This window comes from Trichosurus vulpecula, chromosome 5, assembly GCF_011100635.1.
Source record: "Trichosurus vulpecula isolate mTriVul1 chromosome 5, mTriVul1.pri, whole genome shotgun sequence".
Lineage (NCBI taxonomy): Eukaryota > Metazoa > Chordata > Mammalia > Diprotodontia > Phalangeridae > Trichosurus > Trichosurus vulpecula.
The window spans coordinates 297,842,301-297,858,063 of record NC_050577.1 but is presented as its reverse complement, the minus strand read 5'-3'; the positions used below and the strand labels follow the sequence as shown (position 1 = coordinate 297,858,063).

At 49.9% G+C, this 15,763-nt stretch overlaps 1 protein-coding gene across 2 annotated transcripts in view; it reads right to left on the bottom strand.

The window, feature by feature from the left end:
* Positions 1 to 2,822: 2,822 nt before the first annotated feature.
* The window catches only part of SYNGR1 (synaptogyrin 1), a 31,059-nt gene continuing 18,118 nt past the window's right edge, over positions 2,823 to 15,763 (bottom strand). The window contains exons 2-4 of one of the 2 annotated variants that reach the window (XM_036758994.1): positions 13,769 to 14,006; positions 12,633 to 12,778; positions 2,823 to 7,576 (exon numbers count right to left, since the gene is read on the bottom strand). In XM_036758994.1, the coding sequence (XP_036614889.1) occupies positions 7,361 to 7,576; positions 12,633 to 12,778; positions 13,769 to 14,006 (600 nt within the window). In that variant the 3' untranslated portion in view covers positions 2,823 to 7,360. Of the gene's footprint in view, positions 10,343 to 12,632; positions 12,779 to 13,768; positions 14,007 to 15,763 lie in introns of both variants that reach the window. The other variant, XM_036758995.1, reaches the window with a different exon arrangement.

Below are 15,763 nucleotides of genomic sequence, written 5' to 3'. Positions count from 1 at the left end.
TCCCTGCCAAGAGGTGATGCATAGGACTCGTAGTATGTCAGGGCTGAAAAGGAGACATCCACCTGGGATGCCTCTGTTTGGGCCCAGGAACTCAGACTGCAGAGATTACCCTTGCCCTTAGACCAGCTGATCTGAGGAATATGCAAAATCCATACTCTTTCTTCCTTTGACATCTTTGTCTGATAGCTTTAGAGTTTCTGTCCTTCCATCCCCTCCCTCTCAGTTTGGGTATGTACCCTGTGCTTCCAAAGATCAGTCACCACTCTTTCCCCACCCAATTGAGCCCCTCTCTTCTGTTCCTTCCCTATTCCCATCAGGCTTCAGTGAGGCCACTCACTTTCCCAGGAATGGGCCTGATGCCCCATAGGGTTTCCCCATCTGTCAGCAGATCTGTTCCTCCACCTGGCTGTCAGAGTCAATATTCCCCTCTAAAGAGTTGCAAAAAGTTGTGTTTTACTCCTGGCCTCCATGTTCACCTTGACGGGGTTGGGGATGGAGGGTATGTGTACGCGTGAGCTCATTTATAAGGACAATTGGCAGAAGCCAAGTCTCGGTACACAAACTGAGTCCCTCCTCTCATTTTTCTGATCCCCTAATACATTTTTCAAATTTCCCATTTTGGCTGGATTTCTCCAATGTTGTAATTCTTATTATATTTATCTTTGTATGTCAACATTCATTCAAAAAACACTTAAAAGCCTACTGGGCTGAGTGCTAGAAGAGATGAGGTATAGCTAAGACATGGTCCCCTAGCCTCCTAGAACCTAGAATCAAGAAGGGGAAAAACAAATACAGATACCTACACAAATTGTGTGTGAACTGCGCCAGAGAGTTCCAAAACAAGTGTTGTGTGAGGCCAGAGGGGAAAAACATGTCTTTTTTTTTTTTTTTTTTGGCAAGGCAGTCAGGTTTAAGTGACTTACCCAGGGCCACACAGCTAGTAAGTGTCAAGTATCTGAGACCACATTTGAACTCAGCTCTTTCTGACTCTGTGCTTTATCCACTATACCACCTAGCCATCCCCAAAAGACATTTATCAAGAAATACGTGGGAGATGAGGAAACACTTCCTGGAGAAGGTGGCATTTGAGGTGGGCTTTAAAGGATGGGTAGGAATTGGGCAGCTGAAGAAGGTGCAGTGGAATTAGAGCTGGGCCTGGAGTCAGGAAGACCTGAGTTCAAGTCTGGCCTCCAATACAACAAATTAGCTGTGAGACCCTGGGCAAGTCACTTTATCTCTGTCTACCTTGGTTTCCTCAACTGCAAAAATGGAGATAATGATACCTTTCAAGGTTATTGTTCTGATGGAATGAGATATCTGTAAAGTGCCACATGCGTGGAACATATTAGGCACTTAATAAATCCTTGTTTCCTTTCTTCCTTCTTTCTCAGATGGCAAGGACTGTCTTACTCACATTTGTATCATCAGCATTTGGCAGGGAGTTCTGGACACAGGCACTGGGTGGGCACAAAAAGAAAGACCTTTGCATAGGACAGGGCTGGGGAACCGGCAGCCTCGAGGCTACGTTTGGCCTTCTAGGTACTCAGGTATGGCCTTTTGACTGAGTCCAGGTTTTACAGAACAAATTCTTTTATGGAGGGGATTTGTTCTGTGAAGTCTGGATTTGGTCAGAGGGCTGCACTTGAGGACCTAGAGGGCCACATGTGGCCTCCAGGCTGCAGGTTTCCCATCCCTGGTATAGGACCTTTCTCTTGACATGAGTGGCTTAATTTCAGAAAAAGCAAGTCCAGTTCTTGGAACAGGAGCTCTCTCCCACCCCAAGCCTGGTCCGTGCTCCTGAGGCCAGCTGAAGGTAAGAACAAGCCCCTGGTCTCTCCTAAGGCCAATAGATTGCCCTGTTTCTCTTACGAGAGAAACAAATTACTCTGTTCTGCACTCAAATCCAGTTGCATAATTTCAAAAGCGACAAACTTATTTTCCCAGAGGAACCCAGAGGTACCAAAAATAACCCTGTTGTGTGCTGAGTTCAGGGAGATTGTTCCTTTGGAATTTTGAATTCTGTAACTTGTTCCTGAACAAAGCTTTCTCCTCTTCTCCTGTCCCCTATATTGTGAGCCAGAAGCTGCCTCTACTGCACCAGTCTTTGCCCTGCCCCCAAGGAGATATTGTAAAGGTCCCTTGTTGGTATTAAGAGTCTGTAAGCCAGGCCCATCTGGATAATTCCCACGAGGATGGGAGAACACCAAGAACCCAAATGTTATGTTCTCCAGCAAGCCTTTCCGGATATCCCCAGGCCTTCCAGAGCATTTTATTTTTGCCCCCTTCCAATGCAGTGTCATATAGTATTATTGAGCGCTTCTATCTCACCTCCCTGTTTACTGCAAGCTTGAAAACTCATCTAAGCCAAGCATCTTCCCACAGAACATAGGCATGTGTACACATGAGTGAATGAGGTAAGGTCTCAAAGAATCTTTTTGCTCTCCTCTAGCCTTTAGAGCTAGAAGGATCAGACCGAGATAGAAGGGTGCTTTGAAATCAGCTCACCAATCTCCTTTTACAGATGAAGAAAGAGCCCACTGGCACACAGGGAGAATCTGAACCCAGATCTCTCCAACTCCGAATCAAGTGTTCTTTCCTTTTTAGGATATAGAAGCCCTGGCATACAGGGGAACAAGGGCAGTCAGATGCTGGGTCCCTTCTAAAGTAGGTTTCTAGACACAAATTTCATTGCTGGCAAATGTGCCTTGGCCTGGGAAAATAGGACGGAGAAGTTATGGATATCTCCCACCCATCACTGCCCCCTCCCCCATAGCACCCTCCCCTCAGGCCCGGAAAGTCGAGAACACAGTGGCTCGTGGCCAGCCCTTGGGTTTGGAACACCACTTTATTGATACATCACCAGTAGTCACCACCTTCACTTGGACCAGCACAAATATAAAGGACAGAGCCAACATGGGTTCTGAGAGTCTCTCTCAGGCAACCAGATGGGGTAGCCAAGGGCTGGTGGGCAGGGGAGGGGTCTGGATACACTGGGGAGAGCCAGATGAACACCCTAATATGGGGTCCACCTGGAGCTGACCATCCTTTACCACTCTCTCACATTCACTCACACACACATACACATAGATTTGTATAGCCTTATATTTTACATCTTATATATATATAAAATATATATTTATACTATACACAGGCAGTAATGCTGCAGGGAGGGGGAGAGAGAAGTAGGGGACACCCAGTTAGGACTATAGACACCCCAAGGATGCAGTCAGAGGGAGCAGCATTGGGAGGCAGAGGGACAGGTGCCTATCCTCCCACGACTTAAAGTGGGGAGCATTGCCCCGAGTGGCCCTTGAGGCTGCCCTCTGTTTTCCGTGAAGGATTCATGGACCCAGATTTAGCCAGGACCAGGACAAGGGCAGAAAGGCAAGGTCTAAGGAAGGGAAAGGACTAGGGGCCCTTGGTGAGTTGAGGGTCTGGGGGGCAGCAAGGACCTAGAGATACTGTGAAAGTCGAGAAATAGAGGGGGGGACAGGCTAGGAGGTCAAAACCTTGGGCTCACATTGAAGAAAACAGATGCTTGATACAAAGACATCACAGTCCTATCAAACAGAGCTGGGACCTGCTAGAGATACCCCAGGAAACCTACAGGTCTGGAGGCCCTCAGGGATATCCTGGGAGCTAAGTGAGGGAAAAATCCAGAGTTAGAACAGAGAAGAGCCGTCAGTCAGTGGGGGCAATACACATAGGGTTAGTTATGATTGAATAGGGAGATCCTGACTGGAGTTGGGAGTGGCTGGGAGGATGAGGACTTGAAATCCAGCTAGGAGAGAAAATGATCACCCAGAAGCATCCCCTTCTTCCACCATGCTCCTCCCCCCACAAGCCCCCACCAGGTTGAGGGCAAATTTTAACTTAAAGACACCTTCCCTTTAGAGCTAGGAGGGGTACCCAGAGGTCATCTGGCCTAGCACCTTGCCTTCAGATAGGTAGGCAAGGTGGCACTCCTATTTAAAGGGCTTTGTCCCGGGTCTCCTGGACAGTAAGCAGTGTCAGGAGGATGAGAGCCCAGAATTCCACCCCTAAGTACAAGTTTCCAGTGTCCTCACTTGAGTGATGATGGGACAGGTGGTGTGAGGGGTGCTGGGGTAGGAGTACCCCCTTGAATCTCATTTCAAGATCACCATCATTTTGAGTGTTTGTCACACCTATTACCTCATTTGGACATCACAACATTCCATGAGGTAAGGCAGACAGAGACCAAAACCCTCATTTTGTGGATGGAAGAAACTGGACCTCAGAGAAGGGAACTGGCTTGTCTAGTGAAGCAGAACAAAGCCTGTTCTCCAACCTCCTCCCTGTCTCCATCAAAGCCTTTATAGCCAGCCACTGCTGGAAAGCTTTTAGTGACAGAAGGCTCACTACCTTTCTAAAACAGACCATTCTACTATTAAACAGCTCTGTCCCTTTTATGGAGCCCAAATGTGCTTCCCTGTAATTTCCACTCATTGCTGCTAGTTAGGTCATAAACCCACAAAATGTCAACATGAGAGAAACCTTAAAGGGCCCCAGTCACAAGATCATCGATTTGGAGGCTATGCAGTCCAGCCTTGTCATTGTATGGGTGAGGATGTGAAGGCTGAGATGGGGAAAGGGGTATCTCCAAGGTCACATGGTTAGCCAGTGTGGGATCTGAACCCAAGTCCTCTGACTCCAAATCCTGGTCTCTTTTCACTACCGTCTCTTCCTTATAATGCCCTTCAGACACTTGAAAAGCTTCATTTTGTCCTGTTCTCTTCTCTTCAGTTCCTTCACCTGATCCAAATAGGACACAATCTGCAGCCCTTTTCCCTCCTGGCCACCCTCCTGTCCAGCCTATTTCATGACCTCTCCAGCCTTGAGAGGTGGAGGGAGGCTACAGCTGGACTCTGCTTAGAAGGGCTTCCCCACCCATATATAGTGTTCCTTCCTGAGCAGCCTGGTTGCTAGAGGAAGTCCATCCTCCAGTGAAGCCTGTTGCTTCCCTGAGACAAGGGCCTATTTTTGGACATTGGGGCCAGAATGGTCTGGAAAGAACCAGCTAGCCCAGGCTTCCCTCCCCCTTCTTCTCTTTGTCATTTGCTGTGTGACATTGGGCACATTGTCCTGACTTCTCTGGGCCCCAGGTGCCTCACCTGGGATGAGAAGCAATGGGATAGTGTAAACAACACTAGATTTTGTGTTGGAGAAGCCAGGTTCCAATCTTGCCCATTAAAGACCTTCCTGACCTTGAGAAAGTCATTCCATTCTCTGGGCCTAAGGCTATTCCTCCAACCTCCAAAGATTGGGGAAGCATGAGGCAGACAGACACTGGACACTTCCGTGAAGTCCAGGAACTCTGTAATGCTGGGACAGGCCAGGCAAGTCTATAAGCTCCTTGTCCTTGGACAGCAGGTGAGGAAGGGCATGAAGCTGGCATTCAAGGCTCTCCAGCAGACCTCAACTTGTCTTTCCAAGCTTTTCTCCCCTTCCACCCCTCATTCCCTTTGCTCTAGCCAAAGGCCCCATGCTCTCCAGTGAGAGGCAAGGTAGCACAATGCATAGGGAGCCAGCCTCAGAGTCTAGAAGACCTGGGTAAATACTTAAGCTCTCAAGGCCCCAGGAGTGCTCTCTGACTAAGCTTCAGAGCCAGTATGTGTCCATATTTTCTCTTTTCCCCAATGTAGGGAGAGGGAAGTCTTCCTCACAGTCTCTTTACCAATGAAATCACCAGACCAACCCACTAACAACCCATGTTCTATGTACAGACATGCCTTCCCCACTCCTCCTCCACCCATGGGATCCAGAGCTCTGTGAGGACAAGGACCCTGTCTTCCTCAGCTTGGATCTCATCCTCGGTACCCAGTGCAAGGCTGAACCCAGGAAAACTGTTTCAGAAACGTCTGATGAATGATTGATTGGTTCAGGATCCAAATGCTCAACACACCCAGGCTGTTTATAGTCTGACCATATAAAAGCCAGCCTGACTTGCACAAAACGTGCAAGAAGGGCCTTTAGAAGGGCCTTTCCAACCCTAGGCCTCTGAGATGCAAAAATAAATTGCTGGGTTGGACTTTTTTTTTTGAGGGGGGGGAGGGAGGGAGATGGATGAGGTTGGGGATTGGTGGAAGCACAGAATGAAGGAGGCTGCTCTGGTTTTCCAGAGGGGAGGACTGTCCGGGCAGTGCTGGCTGTTCCCATGGGATGCTGGGATCCACAACTGGGTCACTGCAGTTTAACATAGGCTGAAGGAGCCAGGAATCTGCAAAGGAGGTGAACTCAGGACAAAAAGGGGAAGGAAGTTCTTTGAGGGGCACTTGGGCATCATGTGAACAACTTAGCTGAACTCTGATGGGAGGGAGGCGAGTCCTGTGGACATCATTGGGCAAGAAGCGTGATGTCCCTGTATCCTGGAGTTAGTGAGCCAGAGAAGGTGATGAGTGCCTTGGCTTTGATCTGGAAAGCGCCGGGGCCTAGAGGACATGCAGATAGCAGAGACCCCCTAGAGCTGGGACGGACCCTGGCACTGGCATGTACCTATCCTATCCCAGGCACAGAGAAACCTGTTAATCCTTCCCATCCGAGCCAAGTGGGACCCCAGAAAGGGTGATAATACTGAAAGGGGCCCGCAGCACCAGGACCCTGGAGAAGGAGCCCAGGGTCTGAGGGGAAAGGCTATGATGGGATTGGGAGTCAGACCTCAGCCAACATCTGAGCCAGAGGGACCTAAGAGGGCAGGCAAAGAGGCCAATGCCTTCATTCTACAGATGGGGAAGCTCTTTAACCAAAGACCCAGGTCTTCTCACTCTTGAATTCAGTGCTCTCCTCATTAAAGTGTCCTCCCCCAATACACCTGACTCTTCTGCCAATGGGACCCCTCCCTGCCACTCCCGCACCAACTTGAAACCCTTCTCTCCCACCCATCATATCCAAATATACTCACACTTTCTTAACTTCCTCAACCACTTATGCACATGTGCGCACACACGCACACACACACTCCCCCCAACCATACCCATTCACCCACCACTCATTCACTCCCTGGATGGTCAGTGCCCCCCAGAAGTTCTGCTGCTCTCTCCACCCCTAGGGCCCAGGTGGAACTCAGAGATATTTCTAGTGAAATTTGAGAAGGGCAGGATACACGTACCTCAGCATGATGGAAATTAACTCCATTCAATTAGAGGAGATGAGGGCAGGGATTGGGAGAGAGAAGTAAGTGTGGAGTCTGTGTGTGCATGAGTGTGTAATAGCTGGGGCTGGGGGCTTAGGAGTGAGAAGGCAATGGGGGTGTCTTTCTTTGCCTCTGGCCACTGACATGGAGAGGCCAAGGGGAAGTGGGTGTGGGGGCCAGAAGGGAATTGGGGAGGGGCCCATCATTGGCTTAATACCCCTGTGTCTGGTAGCCCTGTGTCTCAGCATCGAAGGCATTGGCAGGCTGCTGGTAGGAGCCGCCAATGTCAGGCCCAGCCTCCGGCTCACTGGCATAGGGGGCATAAGGCATGCTTGAATCCTGGCTTGGGTCCGTGTAGTCCTGGGAGAAGAGGGCTGAGTCGGCGCCGATCCGGTACCTCTGGAAGGCCAGCACCGCCTGGCCCACCTTGGGAGGGGGTAGACAGCCAAAGGCAGGAGGGTGGGAGAGGGAACACCAGGGAGGGGAGAAGACACACAGACAAAAGCCAGGTTAGTCAGTGTTAATGGTTAGTACATGCACCATGCTACTCCGCAGGGTTAGTGCTCAAAACGTAACCAGTTAGCACCTAATAGGGAGCGGAAATGACAGATAGGGAAGCCTGCCTTGCGGGAATGACCCACTGCAATCAGCCAGCTTCCCAGTCGAGGGCAGAGTAGTAAGATGCCAGAAGCAATAGGTCAAGGAAGAGTTGTAACCTCTCTTGACCATCATTTATGTCACTTTTTCTGCAGGATTGTTGTGAGGCAATCATTCTGTTAAACCTGACCATGCTCTACAAATGTGTCCTGTTATTACTGTTCATCACATCCTGAGAGAAGATTGAGAAGAGGCAGCTTCAGCTTGGCTTCCCTTTCATGCGGCCGGAGAGCAGAGGGGCCAAGGTCAGGAGATGCTCTTCCTGAGACAACATGAATTTGTGTCGATCATGGGAATTATCCCCCTAGGACAAGCTTATCTACCAGAAGAGTCACAGCTTTGCTGCTGCAATGGCTAAGAGGCATCATCACACTGAGCCTTGACCCTACAAGTTGGGGGCTGGAAAGAAATCAGACTGGCCTTAAAGAAAATGCCTAACAGGCTTTGTCATGGCAGGTTCCAGGCACTGAGGGGGCTGTCCCCAATAGCCCTGGGAAAGGTGGCGAGTTCTGGGGAAATACGTAAAGCCCCACTTCAATGCAGCTGACCAGACAGCCAGGCTCAGAATGGTTTCTGTACCCATGGGGCAAGCTGCCTGATGCCAGAGATGGTTAAGGAAAACAGGTGGCCTCTTCCTTGCCCAACCCAACTGGGAGGATTCTAGGAAGACCCAAAGAGATGCTGCTGGCGTTGGTAGGCCCAGGTATCATGAGCAACCTCCCTCCTTCCCATCTAGGAGGTTCAGCCAGAGCCTGCCGGTTGACAGGAAGTCTGGGGCAGGGAGGAGAGATGCTACAGGGATTCTCAAAGCTCACAAAAACATGGAAGAAGAGCAGGATGTGGAGCAGTGGCCATGGCCGGGGGTGGGGCTGGGAGAGAGTGCATGAATGGGAGAAGTAGAGTCATGCTCCTGAGAGATGGTCACCATGCCCCAGAAAGGCAGAGGCTATGTTACAGATACAGAAGAGGATTCCCTCACCAGCCAACGAGAAAGTTACCATCAGATCGCCTGATGGGACCAAGATTGTTTGGCCTAGAGAAGAGAAAACCCAAAGGGCACATGAGAAGAGCATCTGGAAATCTATCCTATGGAAAAGACCCAGGTGCTAGAATGAGAAGCAGAGTGTGTAGAGGGAAATCTGCCTAAGCCTTAGAGCTGGCCTGAAAAAGAATGGGCTGCTTCAGGAGGTGGTGAGCTCCCTGTTACCCGCAATTCCCAAGGAAGTTCTGGGTAACCACTTGTCTGTGATGTTGCAGAAGGAATTCCTTCAAGATGACCTGTGAGGAGGCTCAGAATGGCCTGGCCTGGCCATGATTCATCTTCCCTTAGATCCCCTTTCCTTCATCCAGAGGGCAGTGAATGTGTGTTGGCATCCTCTCTATTTCTGTGTCTTAGCCCCCTCCCAGATGTAAGCTTCCTAAAGGCCCAAAGAGATCACATCCCGCCTCTCCCCCTGCACCCATCCTTTGCACAGGGCAGTCTGTGTGGGCAGGGATGGTACAGCAATGCTATTGATTAGTGATGAAAGCCCCCACTATGCACTGAGTGCATGACAACTGCCGCTGTCATTTTGAGGGGTTCAGATGACTGAACCAAAGAGGGGCCTGGAAGAGGAGAAAGGGGCTTCCCTTAGATCCTGGCAGGGGACACCAATCTCAGTGTAACACCCATCAAGTAACCAACATAGGAGCAATCATGGAGATTCTGGTGAGGGGTGAATGCACCCAGGAGGGTGGAAGGGTGTGCACAGGGTCCAGGCAAAGAAGAAGAGGTAGAGAAGAAGAAGGTATCAAATGTTTATCCAATGCTGTCCAGGTTAGAAAGGGCTCTGGCACAGCCATACGGGGATGGCTGCCAGGCATGAACAGATGGCTCACAGTGCCTTGGGCCACTGTGGCTGAGGAAGACCCATGCATGGTATCTAACTCTCCTCCTCTGACTCTCTCCGACCTCACCGAGTGGCTCTCTGATCTGAATTGCACCTCCCAAGTAGATTTTCCTATTGGGAAGGGAATGTGATGACCAGCTGTCGCACATATTTTAACCTGCTCAGTCCTTCTGTTGATCTACAAAAATGGACAGATTGGTCCTCTGGTCCTTCTGGGAATTAGTCCCTGTGAATCCACTCTCCAGAGCTTGATCATCCCTTGGTGAATTGAGGAAAATGAACCTCTCAATTAGCAAGGATGAGTGCTAGACCCTTGACCCCACCAAGGTGCAGGTATGAACACCCTGTAAGTCAGACTCGGGGTGAAAGGAGCAAGTCGACTTCTCCCTGACCCATCTTGGTTATGACTACTGCCCCTGCCCTTCCCCTGCACATGCCAACACTTTCTCCCCTCCAACCCCAAGCCAGGGACACAGAGGTCTGTGTAGTAAGAGCCACAGTGTCTGTCCCAGGGCCTGGGGAGGTCAGGCAGCTGTGAGGAGGGGGATTATGGCTGGTGTGGAAGAGGTGTGGGGAAGAGCGTGCTGTACTCCTCCTGAAAGGTGATATCCTTGAGTCTCCGGGAGGCCAGGAACGCAAGCATGCTCTGTAAGGAGAGAGCGAGGTTGAGTGGGTGGGCAAAGAGCTGAGAGCAAGCTCTAATTCAAGGCCCCATTTCTACAGATGGTGAAATGAAGGCTCAACAGAGGGCAAATGAACTGTCCAAGGTCTCTCAGGGGATAAATGGTAGTGTCAGGATTCAAATGCAGGTCCTCTGCCTTCAAATGTGGGACTTTCCACCATCCCACAACACCTGCCTGCTTAGCCAGAGGACAGAATGTCCTTATCCCAGAGAAGGGAAAGGACTTGCCTCAAGTCCAAACCAGGAGAAGGAACAGGGTCTTCTTCCCTGGATGCCATATCCTTTCTGCCACCGCAGGGATGGACGCCCACACTAACCCTTCTGGAGGAAGAGGCTTGAATACAAATCCATAAAACATAGGTCTGACCAGGGGCTTCTGGGAGCTGTCTCCCTCATCTCTCTTCTTCCTACCCAGGCCCCCAATCCCCACTGAGGTTATGGTAACTGTGCCTTTGGTCACTGCTAACCCAAGGCTTCTTGGAAAAGAGGACCCTCTGGTTTCAGTGGAGATGTATGAGAACAACCATGAAGGGCTGGAGTCAGGACCAGGAGCAGACAAGGCAGGCAGCTGCCTGGGCCACAACAAGGGACACTTTTTGTTCTGACTTATTTGTATGTTTCATCTTCTCTATTAGGCTGTAAACTCCCTGAAGGCAAGGACTGGGGTGCTCTTCATCTTTGCAGCCCCAGCACCAAGGACAGTACCTTGCACATTTGGAAAATGATGCACTGGGGGTACAAAATGAATGTAGTTGTCTTTGGATCAGGAAAATCTAGAGATCAACAGTAATGCCTTGTTGTTTCTCAACTTAGTGGCCAAAGGCAGAAGCTTAATGACCTTGGACTGTGAGTGACAACCGTTTTTCTGTAGGACACCAAGCTTTCCTTTTGAAACAGGTCACTTGGTCCCTGTCCAAAAACTCTGGCATTCTTCTCATACCTGTGCTTCTTCTCTCTGCTCCCCCTCCTTCTCTCTCTCTTCTCTCTCTCTCCCTCCCTCCCTCTTTCTCTCTATTCTCTCTCCCTCCCCCCTCTCTCTCTCTCTTCCTCTCTCCCTCCTTCTTTCTCTCTCTTCTCTCTCTCCCTCTCCCTCTCTCCATCTCTCTCTCTCTCCCTCTCTCCCTCCCCCCCCCCCTCTCTCTCTTTCTCTCTCTCTCTGCCTTATGGTAACAGTGACCAGCTTGTTCATCCCTATCACCCCACCCAGCTAGAGCAAGATATATCCAGAACCTTAACTGTGGCTCCTGCTAGTAAGGACAATAAGGGGCTGGTGATCACTTGGACATCTGAGTTTGGAAGGCTGGCCACAATTTTAGGCCTTCTGTTAGACCTTCATATGCTTAGTGCCTTCATGGCCCATAGCCCCTACCATTAATGCAAAGACATGCTCTGGCCAAATGCTGGTGGATGGGGAGGGGGGGTGGTGACAGGTGTGGCATGGCAACAAACATTAACTTGACATGGCATCAGAAGACTGATGCCAAGACTGGGGGTGAATCTCAGCTCTGCTCACTGGGTGATCTTTGGCAAATGCTTTCATCTAAGTCTCAGTTTCTTCCTCTGTAAAATGTGGAGAGAAATCTTTGCATTGCCTCCCTCATAGGGAGGAGAGCACTTAGTAAAGCCCTAGGGAAACACAAATTAGTATTATTATTATTAATTTCTCCTGCAGAGCAGTGTGAAGGGGACCTTTGGCTCACAAAGGCTTTGCTGCCAAACTGGTGCGTCTCACCAAGCTGGAGAGGCTTTGTGGGCAGGGCTAGTGATGGACTGTCTGCCAACCAAAGACCAGCCTACTTAATGGCAAGGGGGTTAAGAACAGATGGGCCCTCAGCTGATGTATTATTTCAGTCACAGCAACTCATAATACCATCTACCAACTCACACATAGGATTGTATCCATGAAGCACTGTTACAATTGTGTGCTCATTGGGTTTTATGGCTGCTCATTCATTAACCTTGGAATGGGATGTTCTCTCTCCATTTTACAGAGGGGTAAAATGAGGCACTGAGTAAGAGGAAATGATCTCTCTCACTAGAGGGTCAGCAGTGTGGAATGGCAGCCAAGCTAAGAACCAAGGATAGGTCTTGGTCCAAATCCTGGGCCCCTTTCCTCCCTCTAGATGTACAAGACTTCCTGGCAGTTAGTGGTTCAAGTACCACCTGCAAATAGTTGGGTCCTACTGAAACCAGCCTAGAGGAAGGAAAACATGATTTCTCATAGCTGGACCAGAAGTAAAGGGTCTAAACGTACCCAGGTAAAGATGGAGAAGAAGGAGAAGGTGATGGCAGCTCGAGCTGCATCTGTCCCCTCGTTCATAGGGTTGTCCTCGGGTTTGGAGACCTGCCATTGGTTGGCCAAGAAACAGAAACCGACGAACCAGAGGAATGCCCAGAAGGCTGTAGGAGGCCAGGAGAGACAGCAGCAAGGAATGGGAAGAGGAGAGGAGGCATCAGAGTGGGGGGAAAGAAGTGTACACGCGTGCGTGTGCGCGCGCACACACACACACACATATATGAAACACACACAGAAAAGCAGACAGAAGAGAGAAACACAGTCATACAAAGGGAGAGAGACAGAAGATAAAAGAAGAGAAGTGAGGGAAATCATTAAAGCACAGGGCAGGAGATAAAGGCATGGGTGTAGACATAAGTCATGGTGGGGAGACAGAGATGACAGAAATGAGACAGAGAGAGATGAGAGACAGAAAGAGAGAGAGAAAAGAAAAACAGAGAGAGAGAGAGAGAGAATCAGTCATATTTCTTACTTTTCTCTTAACCTCCTCTTGAGTTCTGAAGATAACCCAGCCAAAGTCTCTCAACACTCCCTCCTCCCACCCCATGCACAAGCTGTAACTAGGGCCCAAGAGGAAAGTGAGGGGGAAAACCCAACCCATAGAGGAAAGCAGTTCTGTCCTTGCAGAGCTCATCATCCTCCTTAGGGTGCCTCAGAATGAGAAATGCTCTTCCTATGGCCCTGTCTCTCCCAGATGACCACAGAGACACAGGAGGAAGCCTTACCCCTCCTCTGAGGTCTTCTTCCATCACCATGTCACCCTAAAACACTGCATGCTGGGACTAGACCCTCAGAGTTGAAAGGGACCTCAAAGGGCATCTATCTAGCCCAGGCTGACTGAGAAGGGAAGTAAGACTAGGGAATGAGAGGTGACTTGCCGATTTCAGAGAAAGAACCAGGGCTAGACCCCAAGTCTCCACCCCCAAGACCAAGGTTCTTTCCCCACTTTGCCTCCAGAGGCGGGAGGCTGTCTACCAAGGCCTTTCCCTGGAGGGGCCCATTGAGCATTAGCTCCACAAAGCTAAAGATTGTGGGGAATGTGGAGGGGGAGGAAGCGGGAAGGGCCAGCCCCACCCAGTCCTTCTGGGACTCACCTGAGACTCCAATGTCAGAGATCACAGCCTTCTTCCGGTCTTTGACGCTGCTGATCTGAGGGAAGTGGACATCCAAGGCCAGGTAGAGGATGCAGGTGAGGAAGGCCAGGACACCAACGGTGACTCCATAGTTGCAGGCATTGTGGTTCCGGTTGTAGATGCAGAATTTCTCACTTTCTTTTGAGTCGTTCAGATAGCCCTCATTCACAATAGAGCCAAAGACAACGATGGCAAACACCTGGCCGGGACAGAAGGTGCAGGGAAACTGAGAACCTGGTGCTGGCCCCTTGGCATCCAGAAGCCGCCCCCCTTACACTGGTTTGAGAAAACTGGTCAAATACTATTGGGGGGGCTAGGGGGGCACAGCAAAGAGGCCAAAGACAGTCTCTGCCCTCAAGGAGCTTACAGTCTAGTGGATTGACATTGCCTTCATCAAGTAGCATGTTCTTTGGACTCAGTCTATGACCTTACCACCTTCCAGTTCTTTATATAGGGGTCATATTATTCTCCTAAACTTGGAGCTCTGTGAAGGCAGCAACCATGAAAGCTGCATGACCCTTAGTGCCGAGTCATAGTAACAACCACAACAACAGCTTACAGTGAGGTGGCACTTTGTAGCTTACAGCATGCTTTCCTCATCCTGTCCTGGGAGGTGGAGTACAGTATCATTATTTTTGATGTTTTCTAAAGAGTTTTAATTCATCTATGCATCAATAGGCATTTCGTAAGCATGAACCATACATATCAAGCTCTGTGCTAGACACTGAGGGTACACAGTCAAAGCCGGAAACAACCTGGACTCTCCCAGAGCTTATATTCTAATGGAAGAGCAAGCTCAGACACATCTAAGCATGTTCAGAATATACACGGAATAAGTCAAGCGGCTTGAGGAGGGGGCGCTCTGGCAGCTAGGGGAGACGGAGAAGCCTTCATGTGCGGAAGGAGGCCCAGGAACTGGAAGGAATCTAGGGATTCCAATAGCTGGAGATGAGGAAGGAGAACATTCCCATCATGGGTAACAGCCAGGTCAGAGGCACGGAGACTGAGATGTTGGGGAGGGAGGGAGAAGGCAAATAAGCCAGGAGAAGCAGCATGTGTAGAAGGGAGGCTGGTGCATGAAGATGGGAAAGGTAGGAAGGGCCCAGGTTGTGGATCCTTTAAATACCAAGCAAACGAATTTACATTTGATCCTAGGCAATAAGGAGCCATTGGGGTGTGTGTGTTTGTGTGTGTGTGTGTGTGGCAGCTAGGCGGTACAGTGGATAGAATGCAGGGCCTAGAGAGAGGAAGACTTTATCTTCCTGAGTTCAAATCCAGCCTCCAATACTAACTAGCTGTGTGACCCTGGGCAAGTCACTTAACCTTTCTTGCCTCAGTTTCCTCATCTGTAAAACGAGCTGGAGAAGGACATGGCCAACCACATGAGTATCTTTGCCAAGAAAACCCCAGATGGGGCCATGAAGAGTTGGGCATGCCTGAGAAATGACTCAATGACAACAGAAACTGTGTGTGTGTGTGTGTGTGTGTGTGTGTATTCACACACAGGATAATTAGATGACTACAAGACAGTGTGCCGGGAGGGCACTAGCAGTTGGGGTGGCTCAGGAAAGGTCTCGTGCACTACATGGTGCCTGAGTTGTATCTTAAAGGAAGAAAGAGGCTCCCTGAGGTAGAGATAAGGAAGGAGTGCCTTCCAGGAAGGAAGGACAACCAGTGCAGAGGGGGTATCCAGAAGGAGAGATGGTTAGTAGTATCCAATAGAGCAAAGAAGCCAAGGAGGATAAGGACTGAGAAAGGGCTGTTTGATTGGGTGGTCAGGAAATCGATGGTAGCTAGAGAGAGGGGTAGCAATCGAGTGATGAGGTCAGAAGCTAGACTGCAGGCAATTAAGATCAGGAGAGAGGAGGAGGCTGAGTGTCAGCTGATAAAGGATGGCAGCTAGTGGGGATGGGGGCATCTTACAAAGGCCTTTTGGGGATGGGGAAGGCATGGGTG